Here is an 18,880-nt window from a genome sequence, read left to right on the forward strand (position 1 = left end):
CATTCTGTAGACTGTCTTTATATTTTGGTCACTGTGAAACTTTGTCTTTCTTAAAGTGTAGGTTATATCTTTTGCTCAAATAGGGAATTGTTCCATAACCTTGTTCACTAATTCTTTCTTCTTTTCCTCCTATTCTGCTCTTGAGCATATTTTTGATTATTGTGTTTTCAGTTATAAATTCTTTGTATCTTCTTATTCTATGAAACAGCACAAAAGTGGACTTTTTCTGCAGTAGTAGGTTCTTAACAATTGTATGTATGAAAAATTTACATACAAATTTGCATACAGATGTTTGAGAAATTAGGCTATTTTGTTGCTTTCTTAGTGTAAGAGCACTACCTGTACCACCTTGTTCATATGTACAATCACTGCCTAATTCTTCTAGATATCCAGGAAGTAAGAGCCCTGCCTTGTTCTGCCATCTGTCTAAGTGTAGGTGAGGGAGCAAAGTGAGAAAAAGAGCTTCATTCATTTTTTCCCCTTTTCCCCTGTTCACTGTGAGATACAGTTACAAAGTTTTCATGTTTGAACTTTGATCATGCAATCATCAAACACCCATCCCTTTATAAGTGCACATTTTCCACCACCAAAAATCCCCAGTATCACCCCCCCCATACCACCCCTTCCCCTGCCTTTGTGGCAGACAATTTACACAATACTTTCTCTCTCTCTACTTGTGTTACATGCAATATTTTGACACCAGGCCCACTACCACTCAAACCTGCCAAAAAGGTGGTGCTAGATGATTTGTTTTGTATTGCTTGTTATAGATAAAATACAATCTCACGCAGTTCTTGTTTCTGTTGTTCTTGCTGTTGTTTCCTTTTGTGCTTGTCCTTCCTTTCCTGGATTCCTTTTATCTGCCTTATTTCTCACTTCAGTCATCTTATCTTCTATCCTTGATTGGATACCTTTTTGGGCAGTGAGATTAAGGTGACCAAATGCACAATATTAACTTTAGATTAATTAATCTGGTGCTCTACTCCTCCACTCCCACTGTGTCAAACTTCTGACTTTTCTATTTGTTTCAAATGGGTTTGTGATTTTTTATCAAAGAATTTTTATAATCTTTAAAGTTTTTGCCACATAATTTCATCACCTTTAATTTATATACTGAACTTAAAGAATTAATTTCCTGGGTATTATCTCTATTATAAGATTTGGAATCTTGTTTAAATCCTATGAAGAATATTAATATTTTAATTTTGTCATGTAGTACATAAAGTTGTTTGAACTGCAAGTTTCAACTCACCTTCTGTCCACGGTGTTATTTATGTCAGTTTAGTATTATTTTAGCCTTTCGACTACTATTCGGATATATCCCTCAGATGTGCCATTTAGTGACCTATCTAGCAATCTCATTCTATTCTGCCTGTTCAGTTTTCAAAGTATTTTTATGGCAATTAAACTTAGTTTCATGGTAGACACCTGGAAGACAGCCCCAGAAGTTCATAAACAAGTGAATGAAGTTTCTTTCTCAAACCCATCCCTCTCCATGACATCTTACATAGTTTTTGCCTCCCTCTGGCTCCCTTTCCCATTTTAATCTGAAGTTAAGTTATTCCAGTATAATGTGTATAGTGCCTCAAAGAATAAGCTTGAAGACCACCAATGCCAGCAATAAAACCTTAACTTACCATCAAAGGAATAATCCATAACCCACCTACTATTATGGATTATGAAATTATGATTATGATTATGAAAAATAAGCATATTGTTTATTTTTCAAATTTCTCAAACAGCTTCTTCCCACTCTCTGGTCAGGAGTTATTGCTACACTCAGGGTAGAAACAAGGGTAATCATCTCTTACATCTTACCCAGAATAGCACCCATGCCATTTATTTTTAGAAAAGTGGTTTGTTTTGTTTTACATTCTGAAAAGTGGAGATGCTGTAGTGGAGTAGAAGAAAAATATTATCTTAAAACCCTAATAGTTTCAACCATGATTTTATGATTTAACTTCCTTGAGCTTCTGGTTTTCCATGTCTAAAATGGTGCTTATGTTGGGGGAACCGTAGAACACATTCACATTTGATGCTTTACTAGAAGAACTCACAGTACCTAGAAAATTTTTCGTCTTCATAGGCCTTTGTTGTTATGACAAAAGGATGCAAATTAAAATGCTCAGAGGCATAAGGTACATGGTAGGGTTCAGGTGAGACCACTAAGGCATCTCCTATTGTCCTCTTGCTGGTGGAGTCCTACACTTGATGCTCCAAACAACAGTGTGTGACAACATGGGCAAATGTTACCAACCAAGTTACTCATCTCTTTCTATCTGAGGTTTACATTGGGGATCTGTCATATAGATATGAGCACTCACATAACTGACCTCAGTTATTGTTATCATAATCTACCAGAGGGTTAAAAAAATGGTACAACATAGCCTTGAGCCTGGGACAGTAAAAACAGATGTTAACCATAAATTGAACTGTTTGTATAAACTATGTGCCTGACCCAAAGCCCCAAGGCTGTAGGCATACAGTGGTACTCCAAAATAATCCAAGGGCTTGGGGATCTTCTCCCTAAAGCTGGGTCAAGGCTTAGTCCTGAGGACCTTGAGCCTCTACAGTCTCTACACAACCCGGGCCTTCTGGGTCACATCTAGGTAGTCTAGCATCTACCTTTATGGATTACTGTGAGGACTAGGTAAAGTAGAAAGAAATAGGCGGTGATGCCTGACACAGAATAGGTGCATAATAAATATTGGCACTTAGGGTTCCATGAACAGAGATCTTAAGGGCACACATAGTCAAGAGTAAGAAAAGATGTATAACGATATTGTAGATGTAGAATGTAGAATGATAAATCTAGAGAACCAGGTATGATTTGAGGCATATTTAAAGAAACCAGGGTACGAGTAGCACTGTAGCACTGTCCTCCCATTATTCATTGATTTGCTCGAGCAGGTACAAGTAGAGGGTGTTATATACAAACACCAAGTAGTGAGTAGAAGTAGGGGTTAACACTTACCCAAGAACAAATACCAAAGAATAGTATAGAATAAATTTGAAGTCCCCACATTACATGAGGCATGACAGGTATTCTAGTGATATTTTAAAAGCCAGTATTCCTACATTCATAGTTTGAATAGACAGATTCCTGGTTTCAGGAAGAAAGCTCTGAGACCAGTGGACGGCAAAAAGAGAGGATAAATGCCGCTCCTCTAGAATCTTCACAACTTACCTCTGCTTTGGGAAGGACTTAAGTCTTTAAGATAGCTGAAACCAAATAGGACAAAAGAAAAGTAGAAATGTGAAAATTAGATTTCTTCTAAATGGGAGGAAAGCAGCTTCCATAAACTCCAGAATTTGAGATTGATGCAAACAGCAGTTGAAATTCTAGACAAGGATATTCAAAGTAGTTGTTCATGAGCAATTAAAAAAGTGAGAGACAATCAGCAAGAGCCTCTGTTATTACTTTGGCTAAGTCTTACTAAACTCATCATTCTGGTTACTAGGCTCTTAGGAGAGAAAATCCATTCTACCTTGCAAGCGAAGTGCCATATCCTAGTCCAGGCCCAGGTGATGGTATAGGTACCCCGGTAACAATAAATCCAGGTATCATGTTCAGTTCTGAGAAATCTTGAAGTTAATCATTGAGAGGCCACCAGGGTCCCAGGTGTCATGAGAATTGGGAGCATGTGGTGAGAGGAAGATGACCATCTGTGAAAGCTGATCATCCGGAAGAAAGAAGTGATAATGTGACACACTTTGGTATTTGTTGAGGTTTTTTAATATAGATTCTTTGATAGACTTCACACACACACACACACACACACACACACACACACACACACACACACCAGCAGGACAAGTTCCTTTTCTTGGGGTCAATATTCTGTAAATACATATCCCATAGAGAGAAAAGGTCTGACTACAGTGGTTCTTTGAACAGTAGTATTCTTTAGAAAGAAGTATTAGACAAGAACAACTGTCCTTGCCCCAAAGTCCAAAGATAAAGATTATTATCCTCAGTATACCCTTCCCCCAATGCCAGAATCCTTTACCCAGGGTAACAACCCATCAGGGGGACTTATGGTTTATTCTGGCACAGACTACTCTGCATCTCACCCTTGTAATCACCCTTGTCTTTATTTAAAAAACAAAACAAAAAAGCAAAAAAAAAAAAAACCCTCTTCTCATGATTGAAGTCAAGATGGCAGTGTTCAGGACCTGAGTTCCCTGTCTTTCATTCTTTCAGCTGGTTTCAGCTTTTCCTCCACATGCCTCTTATTTGATTAGCTTTCCCCGGCAATGGAGTGGAATCATCATGATTCCAATGGGAATGCATCTCACTGCACTGACTCCCCCCTTCCCCATCTCTGGAATGAAAAACAAGAGACATTCAGGTTCTGAATGAGAAAATAAAGCAGGATTGATGGTACCTGGCCCAGACAGGATGAAAAATCACCAAGAACAAGGACATCTATTTACTAAGATAAGAGAAGAAGGTGGCTAAAAGGGTATCTGGTCTGTGTTCAAAGAGAAAGAAGTTCAAAGCAAGAGAAGTAGCCCTGAGCAACAGTTAGGTGAGATTCACAGAACACCAACAGGACAACTCAGGAATAGACAGAAAGGATGAGATCTAGTCAGGAAGCTGAATCAGTCTTGAATGAAACCAAGGAGTCATATCATTAGTCAGGAGCTTCTTAGGAGCTACGTGGGACCAAAGAGTTGGTCAGATTAGACTAGATGAGTTGCTGGGTAAGCATGTGTTAAGTGTTAAAAGAAGGTATTTGTGATGAATATTCCCACCTTACCTTTTCAACTCTACTGTCTCCCTTTCTCTAGCCTGCCCTGAGCCCCAGAACAACTTCTACATAATTTGTACCAATTGAATCCTTACCCTCTGGATCCAATTAGGTCACAGAAAGTCCCAACTAGAGACTAAATATGAGGAAGAGAAGGAGATTATGATATCCCTGCATCCTGCCTTCTTCCCGGTGGGTCACATTGGGATTTCTGTGTTCCTTCACTAAGGATCATAGGTCTTTTTAATATTATATGCCTTGCCATCAAGCAATCATGGGTCTAATAGCCACTCCTGACCCTTCTTTCTCAAAACCTACAGTTGGTAACAGTTCCAGAGATACCTACTCAAGGGTGATACACTACCCCTTGTGAACCTCTTACATTTTGCCCCAAGGCTTAAAAATTATTAAACTCTTCTTAAATCATCGTAATGTGAATGTGTCATCTGTTTCTTGGTTGAACTTTGGCTGACACAGCATTCTGAATGGAGTGAGAAGATGAATATATTTTTAAAAAATGCTTATATTTCTATGTCTCTGCATTTATTAGCCTATATTATTAAACCCAAGAGTGATAAAGATAAACTTTCTACACCTAAGAATTCACCATAAATATTTTTGTAATGGATATAAAGTTCCCTAGAAACTTGTGATTTGGTTTAGTCACATAATCTACACAACCTATTGTTTTTTATAAGAGCTCATGTTTTATAGGGGACTGGAGTTATAGTACAGTGGGTAGGGTGCTTGCCTTGCACGCAGCTGACCTGGGTTCGATCCTCACTACCACATATGGTCCCCAGAGCTGTGCCAATGATCCCCGAGTAGAGCCAGGAGTAAGCCTGAGCACTGCTGGGTATAAACCGCCCCCCCTCAAAAAAATGAATAAGAAGGAAGATAAAGGAAGAGGAAGAGGAGGAGGAGGAGGAGTAGCAGCAGCAGTAACATTAGTCCTGTTTTCTGGGTGCAGTGATTATTACCCACTGTTTTCACTGTGTGTTCCAGCTGAGATAACATCTTTGTTGCTCTTTTATCAAAGAGTCAAAGGAAATTTACAGGTCAAACATCTACTGCCCAGACTTGGACAAGTTCATAAAAGAGCCATGATTAATCTTAAATATCTTTCATAGAAAAGTTGCTAAACCATACCGTGACTCTTTCTGGGAAGGCTGAATTATTGAGGCACTTCATAATGAAGCTATTTCAAGAGCATTTAAGAACCTCAGGCAAAGAAGTTGAAAAGTCTGTGTTGTCTAAATGACTGTAAATAGCGTGATTTCGGAGTCTGATGATCAATAAAAGATATATTGTCTTCGAATGTGAAGGTCATCTCCATTTGACTCTCTTTACAAGAAGGTCTTGTTATTGCTGGACTTGACTTTGAGACAGTCTGATTTCTAAGAAGTCATTATGTTTTAGAGATACACAGAGAGATGCTTATGGGTGAACTAAAATGATTGAACTTTGCTTCACAATAATATGGAAAGGAGGGATGAAGAGGTATAGAACTAAAACAAGGTTGGCCATGAGTTGGTAGCTTTTGAAGTTGGGTGAAGGAGAAATGGAAGTGCTTTGGACTAGTCCCTCTGCTTTTATATAATTTTAGAGTAATATTTAAAACTTAATGAAAAAATAATTTTAAAGTTACATCTTTATACAGGCCAACTCATTTCCATTTTTGTCATTGTATTTTGGGAGCCATACCTGTTCACTCATTTCTTATTGCATAAAATGAATTTCTTATGACAACTGATGTAAAGAAGGAGGTTTGTGTGTGATTTCAGAAATATAATAGGAGTAATTTTATTGAATAACAATATGTTTCTAATTTACATATTAAAGAAAATATAAAGCAGAATTGCCATATTTATGAAATTCAATTGAATAGAAAATACCCAGATGTTATTATTCATAATGTGCATTTAAAAAATATCATTTTATACATTAAGAAGGACAACAAACAAGTACTGTTCTCCTGCTTAAAAATCTATAATGTGTGTAGACTTTGCTTCCAAATATATATGAAAGAGAACTAGGTGAGGTTACAGATGAAAAAAATTGACTATGAATGTGCTCAGTCATTTGAGTTATTTCCCAATAACCATAAAATGATTTCCAAAAAAATAGAACATGTGGTAAAGGTAAGGTAAAGGTAAAGGCCCTCCCGTTGATCGTCGATTTGCTCGAGCGGGCCCAGTAACGTCTCCATTGGAGACTTTGTTGTTACTGTGTTTGGCATATCGAATACTCTCCGTAGCTTGCCGGGCTCTTCTAGAGGGGCGGAGGAATCGAACTCGGGTCGGCCATGTTGGCCGCTTGTAAGGCTAACGCCCTACCGCTGTGCTATCGCTCCAGCTGGAACATGTGGTATATACTCAAAGAACATGTGGTACATACTCAAAATATGAACATTTTACATTAAGGAAGTATTAACTTTTGTAATTTTATGAAAAGTATTATTAAGCTATTTTTCTCTCACCTTTTTTTCCCCTGAATTTTATAATGATTTTTTGTTTTCCCTCCTCATTCCTTAGTTTTGCCTGTTATATGGAACCAAGCTGGTGTTCCAGGAGAGAGCCTGGTATCTAGAACATAAATATTTGACTCCCTCGGACAGCACGAAGATTAGGAGTCAGGTAAGGGTTCTCAGCATGCATAAAAAACTCTTTGTACATCAACTATCAGTTCTTTACTTCTTATAAAACGGTCCTGAGAATCTTTTATTGGTCGCCTCTCAGAATTTTTATGCCCCTGAAATTTTGCTTACATGTTTTCATTGCCTACCATGATTATGTTACACTTAGTTTAAATGACTAGGAAATTATTCACTATGCATACATTTTCTGACAAGAAAAGAAAGAAAATAAAAACTGGTTTCTTGTTTAGGCACCAAAAATGCACTAAGTAAATTTTGTTTTTCCATTCTTACTAAAATTTTTCACTAATTGTTCACAATCAGAAAAGTTGTGAGTTTTCCAATATCAATTCAGTATAAAAAAGGTAAAGGTAAAGGTAAAGGCCCTCCCGTTGATCGTTGATTTGCTCGAGCGGGCCCAGTAACATCTCCATTGGAGACTTTGTTGTTACTGTGTCTGGCATATCGAATACTCTCGGTAGCTTGCCGGGCTCTCCGAGAGGGGCGGAGGAATCGAACTCGGGTCGGCCATGTTGGCCGCTTGTAAGGCGAACGCCCTACCCGCTGTGCTATCGCTCCAGCCCAGCGGTAGGGCGTTGGCCTTACAAGCGGCCAACATGGCCGACCCGAGTTCGATTCCTCTGCTCCTCTCGGAGAGCCCGGCAAGCTACCGAGAGTATTCGATATGCCAAACAAAGTCTCCAATGGAGACGTTACTGGGCCCGCTCGAGTATAAAAAAGAGCATCTGAAAATGAATGAGGAGCCAGAGAATCACCACCATAATGCTACAAAGACTACAAAAGTGGCACAATCCCTGAGAACAGATGACTGGTTAAAGAAACTTTGGTACATTTACACAATGGAGTACTATGTAGCTGTTAGAAAAGACGAAGTCATGAAATTTACATACAAGTGGTACTACATGGAAAGTATCATGTTAAGCGAAATGACTCAGAAAGAAAGGGATAGACATAGAAAGATTGCATTCATCTGGGGAACATAAAGTAACAAAATAGGAAACTAACACCCAAGAATGGCCGAGATTGGTACCAGGAATTTTACTTCATGACTTGGAGGCCAACCACACATACTAGGGGAAAAGGGAGCTCAGATAAAGAGGGGAACACCAAATAAGGGTATTGGGAGGATACTTCCAGGTTGGAGAAGCATGCTGAAAGTAGACCATAGATCAAACATGATTGCCACTCAATGTTTCTTTTGCAAACCACAACACCCAAAAGGAGAGAGAGAACAGAGGGGAATGCCCTGCCACAGAGGCAGGCTGGGATGGGGGGAACGGGGGGTGGGAGGGATACTGGGACCCGTGGTGGTGGAAAATGGGCACTGGTGGAGGGATGGGTCTTTGATCATTGTGTAATTGAAACCCAAGCACAAAAATGTGTAAGTCTGCAACTGTACTTCATGATGTCTCACTATTAAAAAAATTTTTAATAAAAAAAGTGGCACAATCGCCCGCAAACACAGCCTGTTCTCTTCCAGGTTGTCTGGGAGATGCTGAAACACATACAGGTGTATCTGCAGTCCCTGAACTAAAGGGAGTACATTGCATCTGGGAACACTAAAAGCACAAATAACAATACAAGGAATCACAAAATTTCCAATGAACTTGACCTCAAGATTAATTTTAGAATTCAGAGGTCAATTAAGTCCTTCCTGTGCTGGACCTCTAAGAGCAGAAAGTTAAAGTAAAGTGAAAAGTTGGTTTATTTGAAGTTGGAGATGCAGAGGAGCCTTCAGACAGGGTTGAGTAAGTGAGCAAGTGACAGAAGAACCTGGAGAAGCCTGTCAGAGTTTGACTACAATGATTCTAGAGGACCTTTTTCAGCCAAACAGAGATTATTATTTAAAAAATGGAAGGTATCTCAGTTATTGATTGCCATGAGACCAAAAAATCCTCAAACTTAGGGATGAAATAGTCCTTTATTATTTCTTGGAACTCTGAAGGGTGCATAGGACTCAGCAGAAAGATGCTCTTCTATGTGGTTTCTGTGGAAGCCAAGTGCTCAAAATGACTTCTTCTTTGTCTTCCACCTCAGCTGGGTTGAGGGACAAACAGAGGCTAATGGGAAATTGTATTTTTATTTTCCTACTGTGATCTTCCTCCTAGCATGTGGTCACAGGCTGGTCAAGTGTTGTAGCTGATGACTGAATTATAAGGCTAAAGTAGAATATGACACTTATCTAGGGCTGGGGTGATAGTACAGCCAGTAATGTGCTTCCCTTATACATGGCCAACCTGGGTTCGATCACTGGCACCCTGTACAGTCCCAGAGCCTGCCAGGGGTGATCTCTGAAAGCAAGGACAAGGGTAATGCCTGAGCACCACTGGGTGTGCCTTCCCCTGCCCCTCAAAAAAAAGGAAGAATATGACATTTAATTTTTTTGTCTGTTTTATAATTTATTACTGTTTTGGAGTGATAGCACAGTTGGTAGGGCATTTGCCTTGCATGCGGCCAACCCGAGTTTGATTCCTTCATCCCTCTTGGAGAGTTTGGCAAGCTACTGAGAGTATCCCGCCTGCATGGCAGAGCCTGACAAGCTTGTGTTGTATTTGATGTGCCAAAAACAGTGACAACAAGTCTATTAATGGATACATTGCTGGTGCCAGCTTGAACAAATGGATGAACAATGGGAGGACATTGCTACAGTGTAATGCTTTTAAATGAATCACCATGAGATACACAGATTCAAAGTTGTTCATGACTGGGTTTCAGTCATACAGTGTTCCAACACCTGTCCCTTCACCAGAGTTGCCTCTGCCACTCTCCCGTTTCCTTCCCCTACCCCCCCAGTCTGCCTCTATGACACTTTTTTTCTCTCTGTCTCTCCCTCTCTCTGTCTCTGTCTCTGTCTCTGTCTCTGTCTCTCTCTCTCTCTCTCTCTCTCTCTCTCTCTGGTACCATGTGACACTTATTTGAAGGACAAGTCTAGTATTTTTCAACCTGTGGCCACTGAGTGCCCCAGGAGATTTCAAAAGGGGTCACAGGTGAAAATTGCTTAGATGGCACAATAATTGAAGATCAACTAGTAGGACAGGGGACCATGGGAAGGAAACAAGGTCCAAAGGGGGACAAGGTTAATCAAAGGTTGAGGAACTCAGCATTCAAGCTTACTTCAGATAGTGAGAGAAAGGCATAGGCCTAGGTTCAAGAGGAATGACATATACAAATGGGGAAGGAAAGAATTAATGGCAACTCTTTTTGAAAATTATCTTCCACAAAGAAAATACTCACTTTGAGTAGAACGAAGAAAAATGACTTTTTAATTTTAAAAACAATACCCACAAGAGGGAAAATGTTGTTTCCCTGTGTCCAGGTATTTTAGGGATTCATTTGTGGTATATAAATGAATCTCTAGATACTAGATAATATGATATATTATTTATCTAGTATTATTTATACTAGATAAATAATATATCAAAGGGTGTAAGTGATAGAAAACAGCTTGCATGTATTTTTTTATATCCCACAAATGAATCCAATCATCCTATGTCTATCCCTCTCCTTCTGACTCATTTTACTCATCATGATATTCTCCATGTCCATCCACTTATAAGCAAATTTCATAACTTCATTTTTTCCTAATAGCTGCATAGTTTCTTATGTAGATGTACCATAGTTTCCTTTTTTTCTTAAATGTAGGCGTACTGCTGTTTTTTAAGCAGTTACTGATAAGCTGATTGAAGCAGGTATGAACTCTGCATTACTTTTTAAAAATTTTTTTAAATTTTTAAATTTTATTTTCATATTGTTGTTCACAATAATTGTTCACCTGCAATATTTCAAAACCAATCCCCACCACCATTGCACCTTCCCACTAGTATTACTTTGAATCTTCCCACCATTACCCCAGCCTGCCCCTTAGGCAGATGCTAAATAATTTATTTTGTATTGCTTGCCATGAATAGAATGAGGTGTCACGGCTACACCCTGCTAGAATTCTAAATTTTTAAATATTTGGGGTCCGGAGGTATCTCTGTGGCGTTCTGCTCTTTCTGAGATTCATTTGTGGGTATCTGAATCACAGCCATTAATGCACTTAAATGGGGTCCAGAGGCAATTCTTGGGCGTGACTGCCAGAGAACAGGAAGCTCGGAAAGATGGGTGAAGGTCGCCCATCCATGACTCTGTGAAACCTTGAGTTTTCCGGCTTTTTTAGTGGGTTCATTCTCATACATGGGAGGCTCTGGACGAGCATGTGAAGGTCAGCCATGAACATGGCAGAGATTGGGTTCTGGAGATTTGCTGCTGCTGGGGTTCATTTGGGGACATACCTGACGCCCTCCGAGGTGCCCCTGTGAAATCATCCTGGCAAGGGTTGGGGAGACATCTCTGTGGTGTGCTATTCTCCCTTGAGATTTATTTGTGAACCTCTAAATCTTGGTTGTTAATGCATTTAAGTAGCCTGATTTTGATCTCTTTCAAAGTTTATTCATGGGTCTCTGAAGCAAGGCCGATAAATGAGCTTATATAACTGAGTTGGAGGTGGTTTGTGAGTGTGACTCCCACATACCTAACTTTTGGCCATTTAATTTCTCAGGAAACTTGGTCCCAAGTTGTTGGGATTTGGCCAGAGGCACAGAGGCAGTTTGGGGTTATCAGGAAGCCTGAAGGCACCACCAGGCTGCTGATGCACATCACCCTCGCAGGTACAGGTTGACCTGCTGGGTGGCACTATGCCCCCTTATACCATAGTTTCTTTAACCAGTCATCTGTTCTTGGGCACTCAGATTGTTTTCAGATTCTGGCTATTGTGACTAGTGCTGCAATGAGCAGAGAGGTGCAGATAGCATTTCTGTTGTGTTTTGGGGCCCCCAGGGTCGTATTGTTGGGTTATATGGAGGCTTAATTTCTATCTTTTTGAGGAATACCCATAACGTTTTCCAAAAAGGCTGGACCAATTGGCATTTCCATCAAAAAAGAAGAGATCCTTTTCTCCCCGCATCCACACCAGCATTGATTGCTCTTATTCTTTTTGATGTGTACCAGTCTCTATGGTGTGAGAGGATATCTCTTTATTGTTTTTATTTACATCTCCCTGATGATTAGCAATGTAGAGCATTTCTTCATGTCTTTCGGCCATTTGTTTTTTTCTTTGAGAAAGTTTCTATTGTTTTTTTTTAATATCTTCTCCCCATTTTTTGATGGGGTTGTAGGGTTTTTTCTTGTAAAGTTCTATCAGTTTCTTATATATCTTGGATATTAATCCCTTATCAAATGGGTATTGGATAAATATTTTTTCCCAATCTGTGGGCTCTTTTTCTATCTTGGTCACTGTTTCTTTTGAAGCGCAGAAGCTTTTTAGTTTAGTATAATTCCATTTGTTTATTTTTGCTTTACTTGCTTGATTAATGGTATTTCATTTTTGGAAATGCCTTAGCTTCAATGCCATGGAGGGTTTTGCCCACATTTTCCTCCATGTATCTTATGGATTCAGGTCTGATATCGAGGTCTCTAATTTTGATCTGACTTTTGTGCCTAGCATTAAAAAGAGGTATAATTTTGGGGGGTTTTTTTTTGCATTCAGCTGCCCAGTTTCCCCAGCAGCACTTGTTGAAGAGGCTTTTCTTGCTGCACTTAATATTTCTTGCTCTTTTATCAAATATTAGGTGATCACATATTTGAGGGTTGATGTCAGGATTTTCGACTCAGTTCCATTCATCTGCAGGTCTGTCTTTATTCCAGTACCATAATATGAGACCATACCTAAGGACAGTTGAAACAAGCACCAGGAAGACTGGTCCACTGTTGGAAGCCTACCTTAAATGCTGGGAGAGAAGGAAGTTGGGATAGAGAAGCGACCATATCATGAAAAATATAGTTGGTAATGATCACTCTGTATAAGAAGTACGTGTTGAAAAAAGAAAAAGGAACAAACAAGATAACCTCTCAGTACCTGTATTGGAAACTATAATGCCCCAAAGTGGGGGGGGGGAGAGAGAAAGAAAGAGAGAGACAGAGAGAGACAGAGAGGCTGGGGGAGGGTGGTGAAAGGGGAACTGGGGACATTGGTGATGGGAAATGTACACTGGTGGAGGGATGGGTGTTGGAACACTGTATGACTGAAACCCGACCATTATCAGCTTTGTAACTCAGTATCTCACAGGAACTCAATTAAATCTACAGCTTGCATGTAAAATATTGAGATGTTTTTATATTATAGTACGGTGACATGCTCTGCATTTACTGTGCCCTCCAAGGATGGCTGGGAGTTAAGCAGGGAAGAAGCAGCCACTTTGGAATGAGCTTGCCTATGGAAGAAACTCTGGGTGCTCAGGTTCAAAGTCTTGTTAGACCTATGAACTGCTCCTCTTGAGAACCCACTTCTTATCTGGACTTTCTCAGAATTATTGTAGGGAAAATGTAGTAGAGGTGACACAAAAACTTTTCTTCCCCCTTCTTTAATACTTCATCTTTTGGCCTGGATCTCAAGACTCCCAGAATACCTTTAGAAGCTTCTATTCACCAAAATATTTGGGAGTGCTTGGTCAATTGGAGGTGATGATGAGAACTGTAAAGAAGTGGATAGAGGACCCAATGACTACTGCTTTTGAAGTTTATAGATTTTTCCTTTATTATTATTTATTGAATCATCATGAGATACACAGTTGCAAAGCTGATCTTGGTTGGGTTTCAGTCATACAATGTTCCAACACCCATCCCTCCACCAGTGTACATTTCCCACCACCAATGTCCTTGGCTTCCCTCCCAACACCTACCACCTCCCAGCCTGCCTCTATGGCAGGAACTTTTCTTCCATCTCTCTTCCTTTCTCCCTCCCTTTCTCTCCCTCCCTCTCTCTCTTTCTCTTCCCACCCCTCTCTCTTTCCCTTTCTTTCCTCTTTTGGGCATTATGGTTTGCAATACAGGCACTGAGAGGTTAACATATTTATTCCTTTACCTCCTACTATCAGCACACAGTTCTTATCCCGAATGATCATTTCAACTATAATTATCCTAGTGGTCCCATAAGATGCATCTGAAATCTGGTTAGTTCATCCCATCACATTTTCATCCTAGTTATTAGGATTGAATTTTATTGTTTATATTACCCATGTTACTTTTCAGCTTCCATTTACTCAAGGGTATTTTCACTTTTGTCTTTTTATTATGGATTGAGGAAGTTTTCTTACAGGCTTCAGCTAATAATTCTCTTTAGTAGCTTTAGTCTTCATAGATTCATTTATTTTACTGTTTTTCTGTTATGTCTAGTTGCCATTCCCCCACCCCCATTCCCTCAGCACTGTAAACATAGATGATGTGTCTTTGTGGTGCCTGCTTTTGTTTGTTTTGTTTTGTGGTGCAAGGGATTAAACCCAGGGCATCTCACATGTGAGCATATGCTCTACCACTGAGTTACGTTCCCAACCGTGGCTATGTTCTTGTTCACTGGGTATTGTTATTGAAAAATTATCCATAATATTTTTATGAAGGCCAGATTTAAGAAATCTTCTCTTTCTCCTTGCAAGTTTTCTGAAAATACTTTCAGTTTGGAATCCACCTTAAGCCAAATTCAAAGCTTGAGGTTCTCAGAAAACTCAGAGTTCAAACAAGGTCAGTTATTTCTGTTTCTTCCTGTGCTCCCCACCCCAGTATAGCTCGTTGGCATCCATATTTTCATAGTGAGGTCCTCCTGTTAAATCTCTTGCCTGGTGGTTTTGACTATCATAATTCTCTAACCACACCTCAACCACCATGATGCTGTCAAAGTGAAAATTCAGATTTTCTGGAAATGACAAATGCCTTCAAGGCAAACACAACTTTCTTTCTTATTTCTTTTGGTCCTCATTTCTCCATAAAATTTAGAATTATTGTTTTGGCAGAGGCTTGGTGCCTTGAAAGTGTTTTTCATGTTTTAGCCAGGTATAGCTTCGTTATTTTCAGCAGGAAAGTTGGGAAAAGAAAGAAAATAGAGAAACTCTAGTATCAACAACAGAAAGTTCCTTCAATATCATGCCTGTTGCCTCTAAATGCATCTCTTTGAATGGCTCACATTATCCTTACACATGAGGATACTGAGACTCAGTGATGCAAAATAATCCCCCAAAGTAGTGCTCCTAATAAAAATAACTCCTCTCTTTAAAATTTTATGTATATTTTATTTGTGTAAAAATCTGTATTACCCCATAATAACAATAATACCGAATGTGCATGTATTTGTTTCTGATTCTTTTCTTCAGTGAAAGGTCCAAACTCAGTGCAAAAAGAAGGGAAAAGACTCAAAAGCATCACAGACCACAGACATATGGGATAACTCAATAAAGTATGGCACCTGGAATGAGTTCTGATACAGACAGGGACATAGAAAGACTAGGAAAATCTGAATAAAGTCTGTTATTTATTAACATGAATGTACCAATAATGGCTTACTATTTTATAAAGTAAGCCCCAATTTTTAAAAATGCTAATATTAGGAAAAACTGGACCAAGGACATATGGGACTTTATTTTTATTAGTGAAACACTATGAGGTACAATTGTAGACTTACAAACTTTCGTGCTTCAGTTTCAGTTTTGCAATGCTCGAGTACCCATCCTTCCACCAGTGCCCATTCTCCACCACCAATGATCCCAGTAGCCCTTCCCCCCACACACACACCATCCCCCCCATCCCGCCTCACCTCTGTGACAGGGCATTCCCTTTTGCTCTCTCTTTCCTTTAGGGTGTTGTGATTTGCAATAGAGGTATTGAGTGTTCAATCTATAGTCTACTTTCAGCATGCATCTCACATCCCGAGCAAATCCTCCAAACATCCTTTACTTGGTGTTCCCTTCTCTATCTGAACTGCTTCCCCGCCCCCCCCCCCCCCCCAACATGTGCTGCCGGTTTCCAAGCCGTGGAGCAGACCTCCTGGTACTTACCTCAACTACTCTTGGGTGTTATATGGGACTTTTATATTATCTGACACTTTTCTATATTCCAGAACTGTTTGGCTTTTGTTGTTGTTGTTGTTGTTTAAATTAGTGTCAGGAAATAGCAATCAGCCTGAGCTCATCTGAATGAATCTAAATCCAGGAATTACGCTGAATCCCCAATTTAATCATCATTAGCAATACCTGTATTGAAACCAAAATATACTTTTATTATCAGATCTTCATGGTACATAAGGCTGACAGAACCCTTATTCAACAGATGAGTAAAACTAAGAAACAGGATTTACAGAACTGCTTCTGAGTCTAGCTGGCTTCAGAGTGAGAATCACACGCCCCAGGGGCAGGTTTGATTAAGCATAAGGCATTGTCTCTGCAGGGAGCACTACAGAGCTCTGATCAGCCTGGAAAAAGCTCCCCACTTTGCCATGCCAGTCCCCACCCCAGCCCTGGGGGTCCCAAGTGAAGGGCTGGGTTGATTTCCCCTTTAAACTCCCTTTTGCCTGAAACCTCAGTGCGGACTGAACCGGTGCATACTCATTATCTTGTCTAATCCCCATCAGCATCAGCGCCAGCTAGCATGAATGGCTGTAAATCTGCTTTATGGATTGGGCATCTGGGCTTGACAGCTGCTGACTGAGTGGTAAAGCACAGCTACTGGATCCTCCTACAGGCTGCCGCTGTGTTCCAGTGAGTCACTGGCCTGCAGTGGAGGATGGGCAGGCTCCACCTTTATGCTCTTATCTAGGGCCTTGGTTCAAAGGTATCCCAAGGTAGTGCTCTGAGGGCTCCTATGCAACCAGGTCCCCGAGTCAAAGGTTTCTCTGTCCTTTCCATTAAGTACTTTTGCAGGGGGGATGTGCTGAACAATCATGTGCTTTGTTCTTGGAAAATTTAGTGTTCAGGCATTATCCTGTTTCAATCTTCATTAACCTAGACATTGGTATTTATTTTGCTTCAGATAATTATCAGCGTTAGGGAGTACAGTCAACCGAGGCTCATTTAAGGAGGGAAACCTTTCCAAATAACCCAACAGTTACCAATTGTGTCCCTCCCCTTTTGGTGGGTTATTATCAACTTTATTTTGCTTTAGGAGAAAAGACAAATTAAAACAAATCCCTAGTTTTAGTTTCTTGAAATGGTGCATTTGAATGCAAATGAATTCCTGACTTTGAGTCCTCCAACTTTACTTTCTCCCAGTTCCTTGGGTGAATTTAAGTTTCAGATGGAGTAACCTTGTCTTTTCTCCAGAAAGGGTTTGCTCCTTGAGCTGCTGGGCAATCTGACCCTTCAGTGCCCAGCACCCCTGCTACAGCGTTTCTCAGTGACATTTGGAGACACTGCAAGTACATGGGGATGTGTGGTCAGCTCACACAAAGAAATCGACCCAGAAGGAAGCTTTTTTGACTCGGTGTGTTGAGAGAACCACAGCCCAGTTGTGGGTTGCAGATCAAAAACGGCCCTATTCAATGTGGTGAAAATTCTTAGCAAAAATCTTGAATCAGGTTCTATTTCCTGCCAAATGATGGAGCCACATGAGAAGGCAGATTAGAAAGAACCTGCAGGAGGGTCTATAACCTGCTGCCCTCCCACCCCTTATGAGGAGGGAAACCCCTTCCATCTTCCAGAGACAGGAAGGGGGGGGGGGGGGGAAGGGAATACTGATTATGGCTGTGTCCAAGCAATCTTGACGTTCCCTCCCAGTTAATCCCCAGACAACTATCTCTTTTACCCAATAATGCTTGCTGATTGTCCCTATCATTTCTAAGTTCTGTTGGAGCAGCTGATGATGGTGCCTCATCCCCCACTCCCACCCCTGATCTTCTCCCAAGACTGTTTTCATTTTGGTGTGCCAACAGATATGATAGGGAGAAATCCAGACCAATCAGCAGAAGACCACATCTTGATTTGTGTCGCTGGTGGTAAGGCGACATAGTAGCATAACCAGTACTTAGTGATCATGATGTGTCCACTGTTGGGACTGTCCCTTTTCTCTCTGGCAGCCATCTGCAGCAGCAAAAAAGCCATAGGGAGGCTGTTGTTGGCAAGTGATCTTGGCTCTTGGGCTGTATTTGCTCAAGTGTAAAATAACCACTAAGGTTTGGGTTTTAGTTTCAGTTCAGTCAATCAAATAGCTAATCATCGTGAGGAGGGGTAGGAGAGGGGGACCCATTTAAGGCTATTGATTGATAGGTCATTTAAGTGGTTCAGAAGGTACATGACCACTGACAGAAGCTACTTCCTTATTAGGAATTGTGCCTTGGAGAAAGAATGCGAAGGAGTGTAGCTGACCCTATTGAATTCAGAGGATGAACAGCACTCACTGGTGATTTTGAACTAAATTTTAAATAAGGTTAAATTAATTTAAAATTAATTTAAGTTAAATTCTAAAATTTAAATGGAGCCACTGCATTGTGGCCAAAAAAAAGAAAGAAAAACAAAACATAACATAACAAAAAACCCAAAAATATAAGACTTTATTTTGTGGGGGGTGGAAGAAGGAAAACAAGAGGAAAACTAAGAGGGAGTTTTCAGATTGTTTTGTGAGGACAAGAATTGAGGAATCTTAACTTCAAGAATGAGTGCCTCATTACCTATAT

General features: G+C 40.2%; 1 protein-coding gene across 1 annotated transcript in view; it reads left to right on the top strand.

Annotated features, from left to right (window-relative positions):
• Nucleotides 1–18,880, top strand: part of ACOXL (acyl-CoA oxidase like) — a 388,417-nt gene that overhangs the window by 348,413 nt on the left and 21,124 nt on the right. The window contains exon 18 of the mRNA XM_056126755.1: nucleotides 7,289–7,390. Coding sequence (XP_055982730.1) covers nucleotides 7,289–7,390 — 102 coding nt within the window. The remainder of the gene's footprint in view (nucleotides 1–7,288; nucleotides 7,391–18,880) is intronic.

This window comes from Sorex fumeus, unplaced genomic scaffold (assembly GCF_029834395.1).
Source record: "Sorex fumeus unplaced genomic scaffold, SorFum_2.1 ptg000006l, whole genome shotgun sequence".
Classification (NCBI taxonomy): Eukaryota; Metazoa; Chordata; class Mammalia; order Eulipotyphla; family Soricidae; genus Sorex; species Sorex fumeus.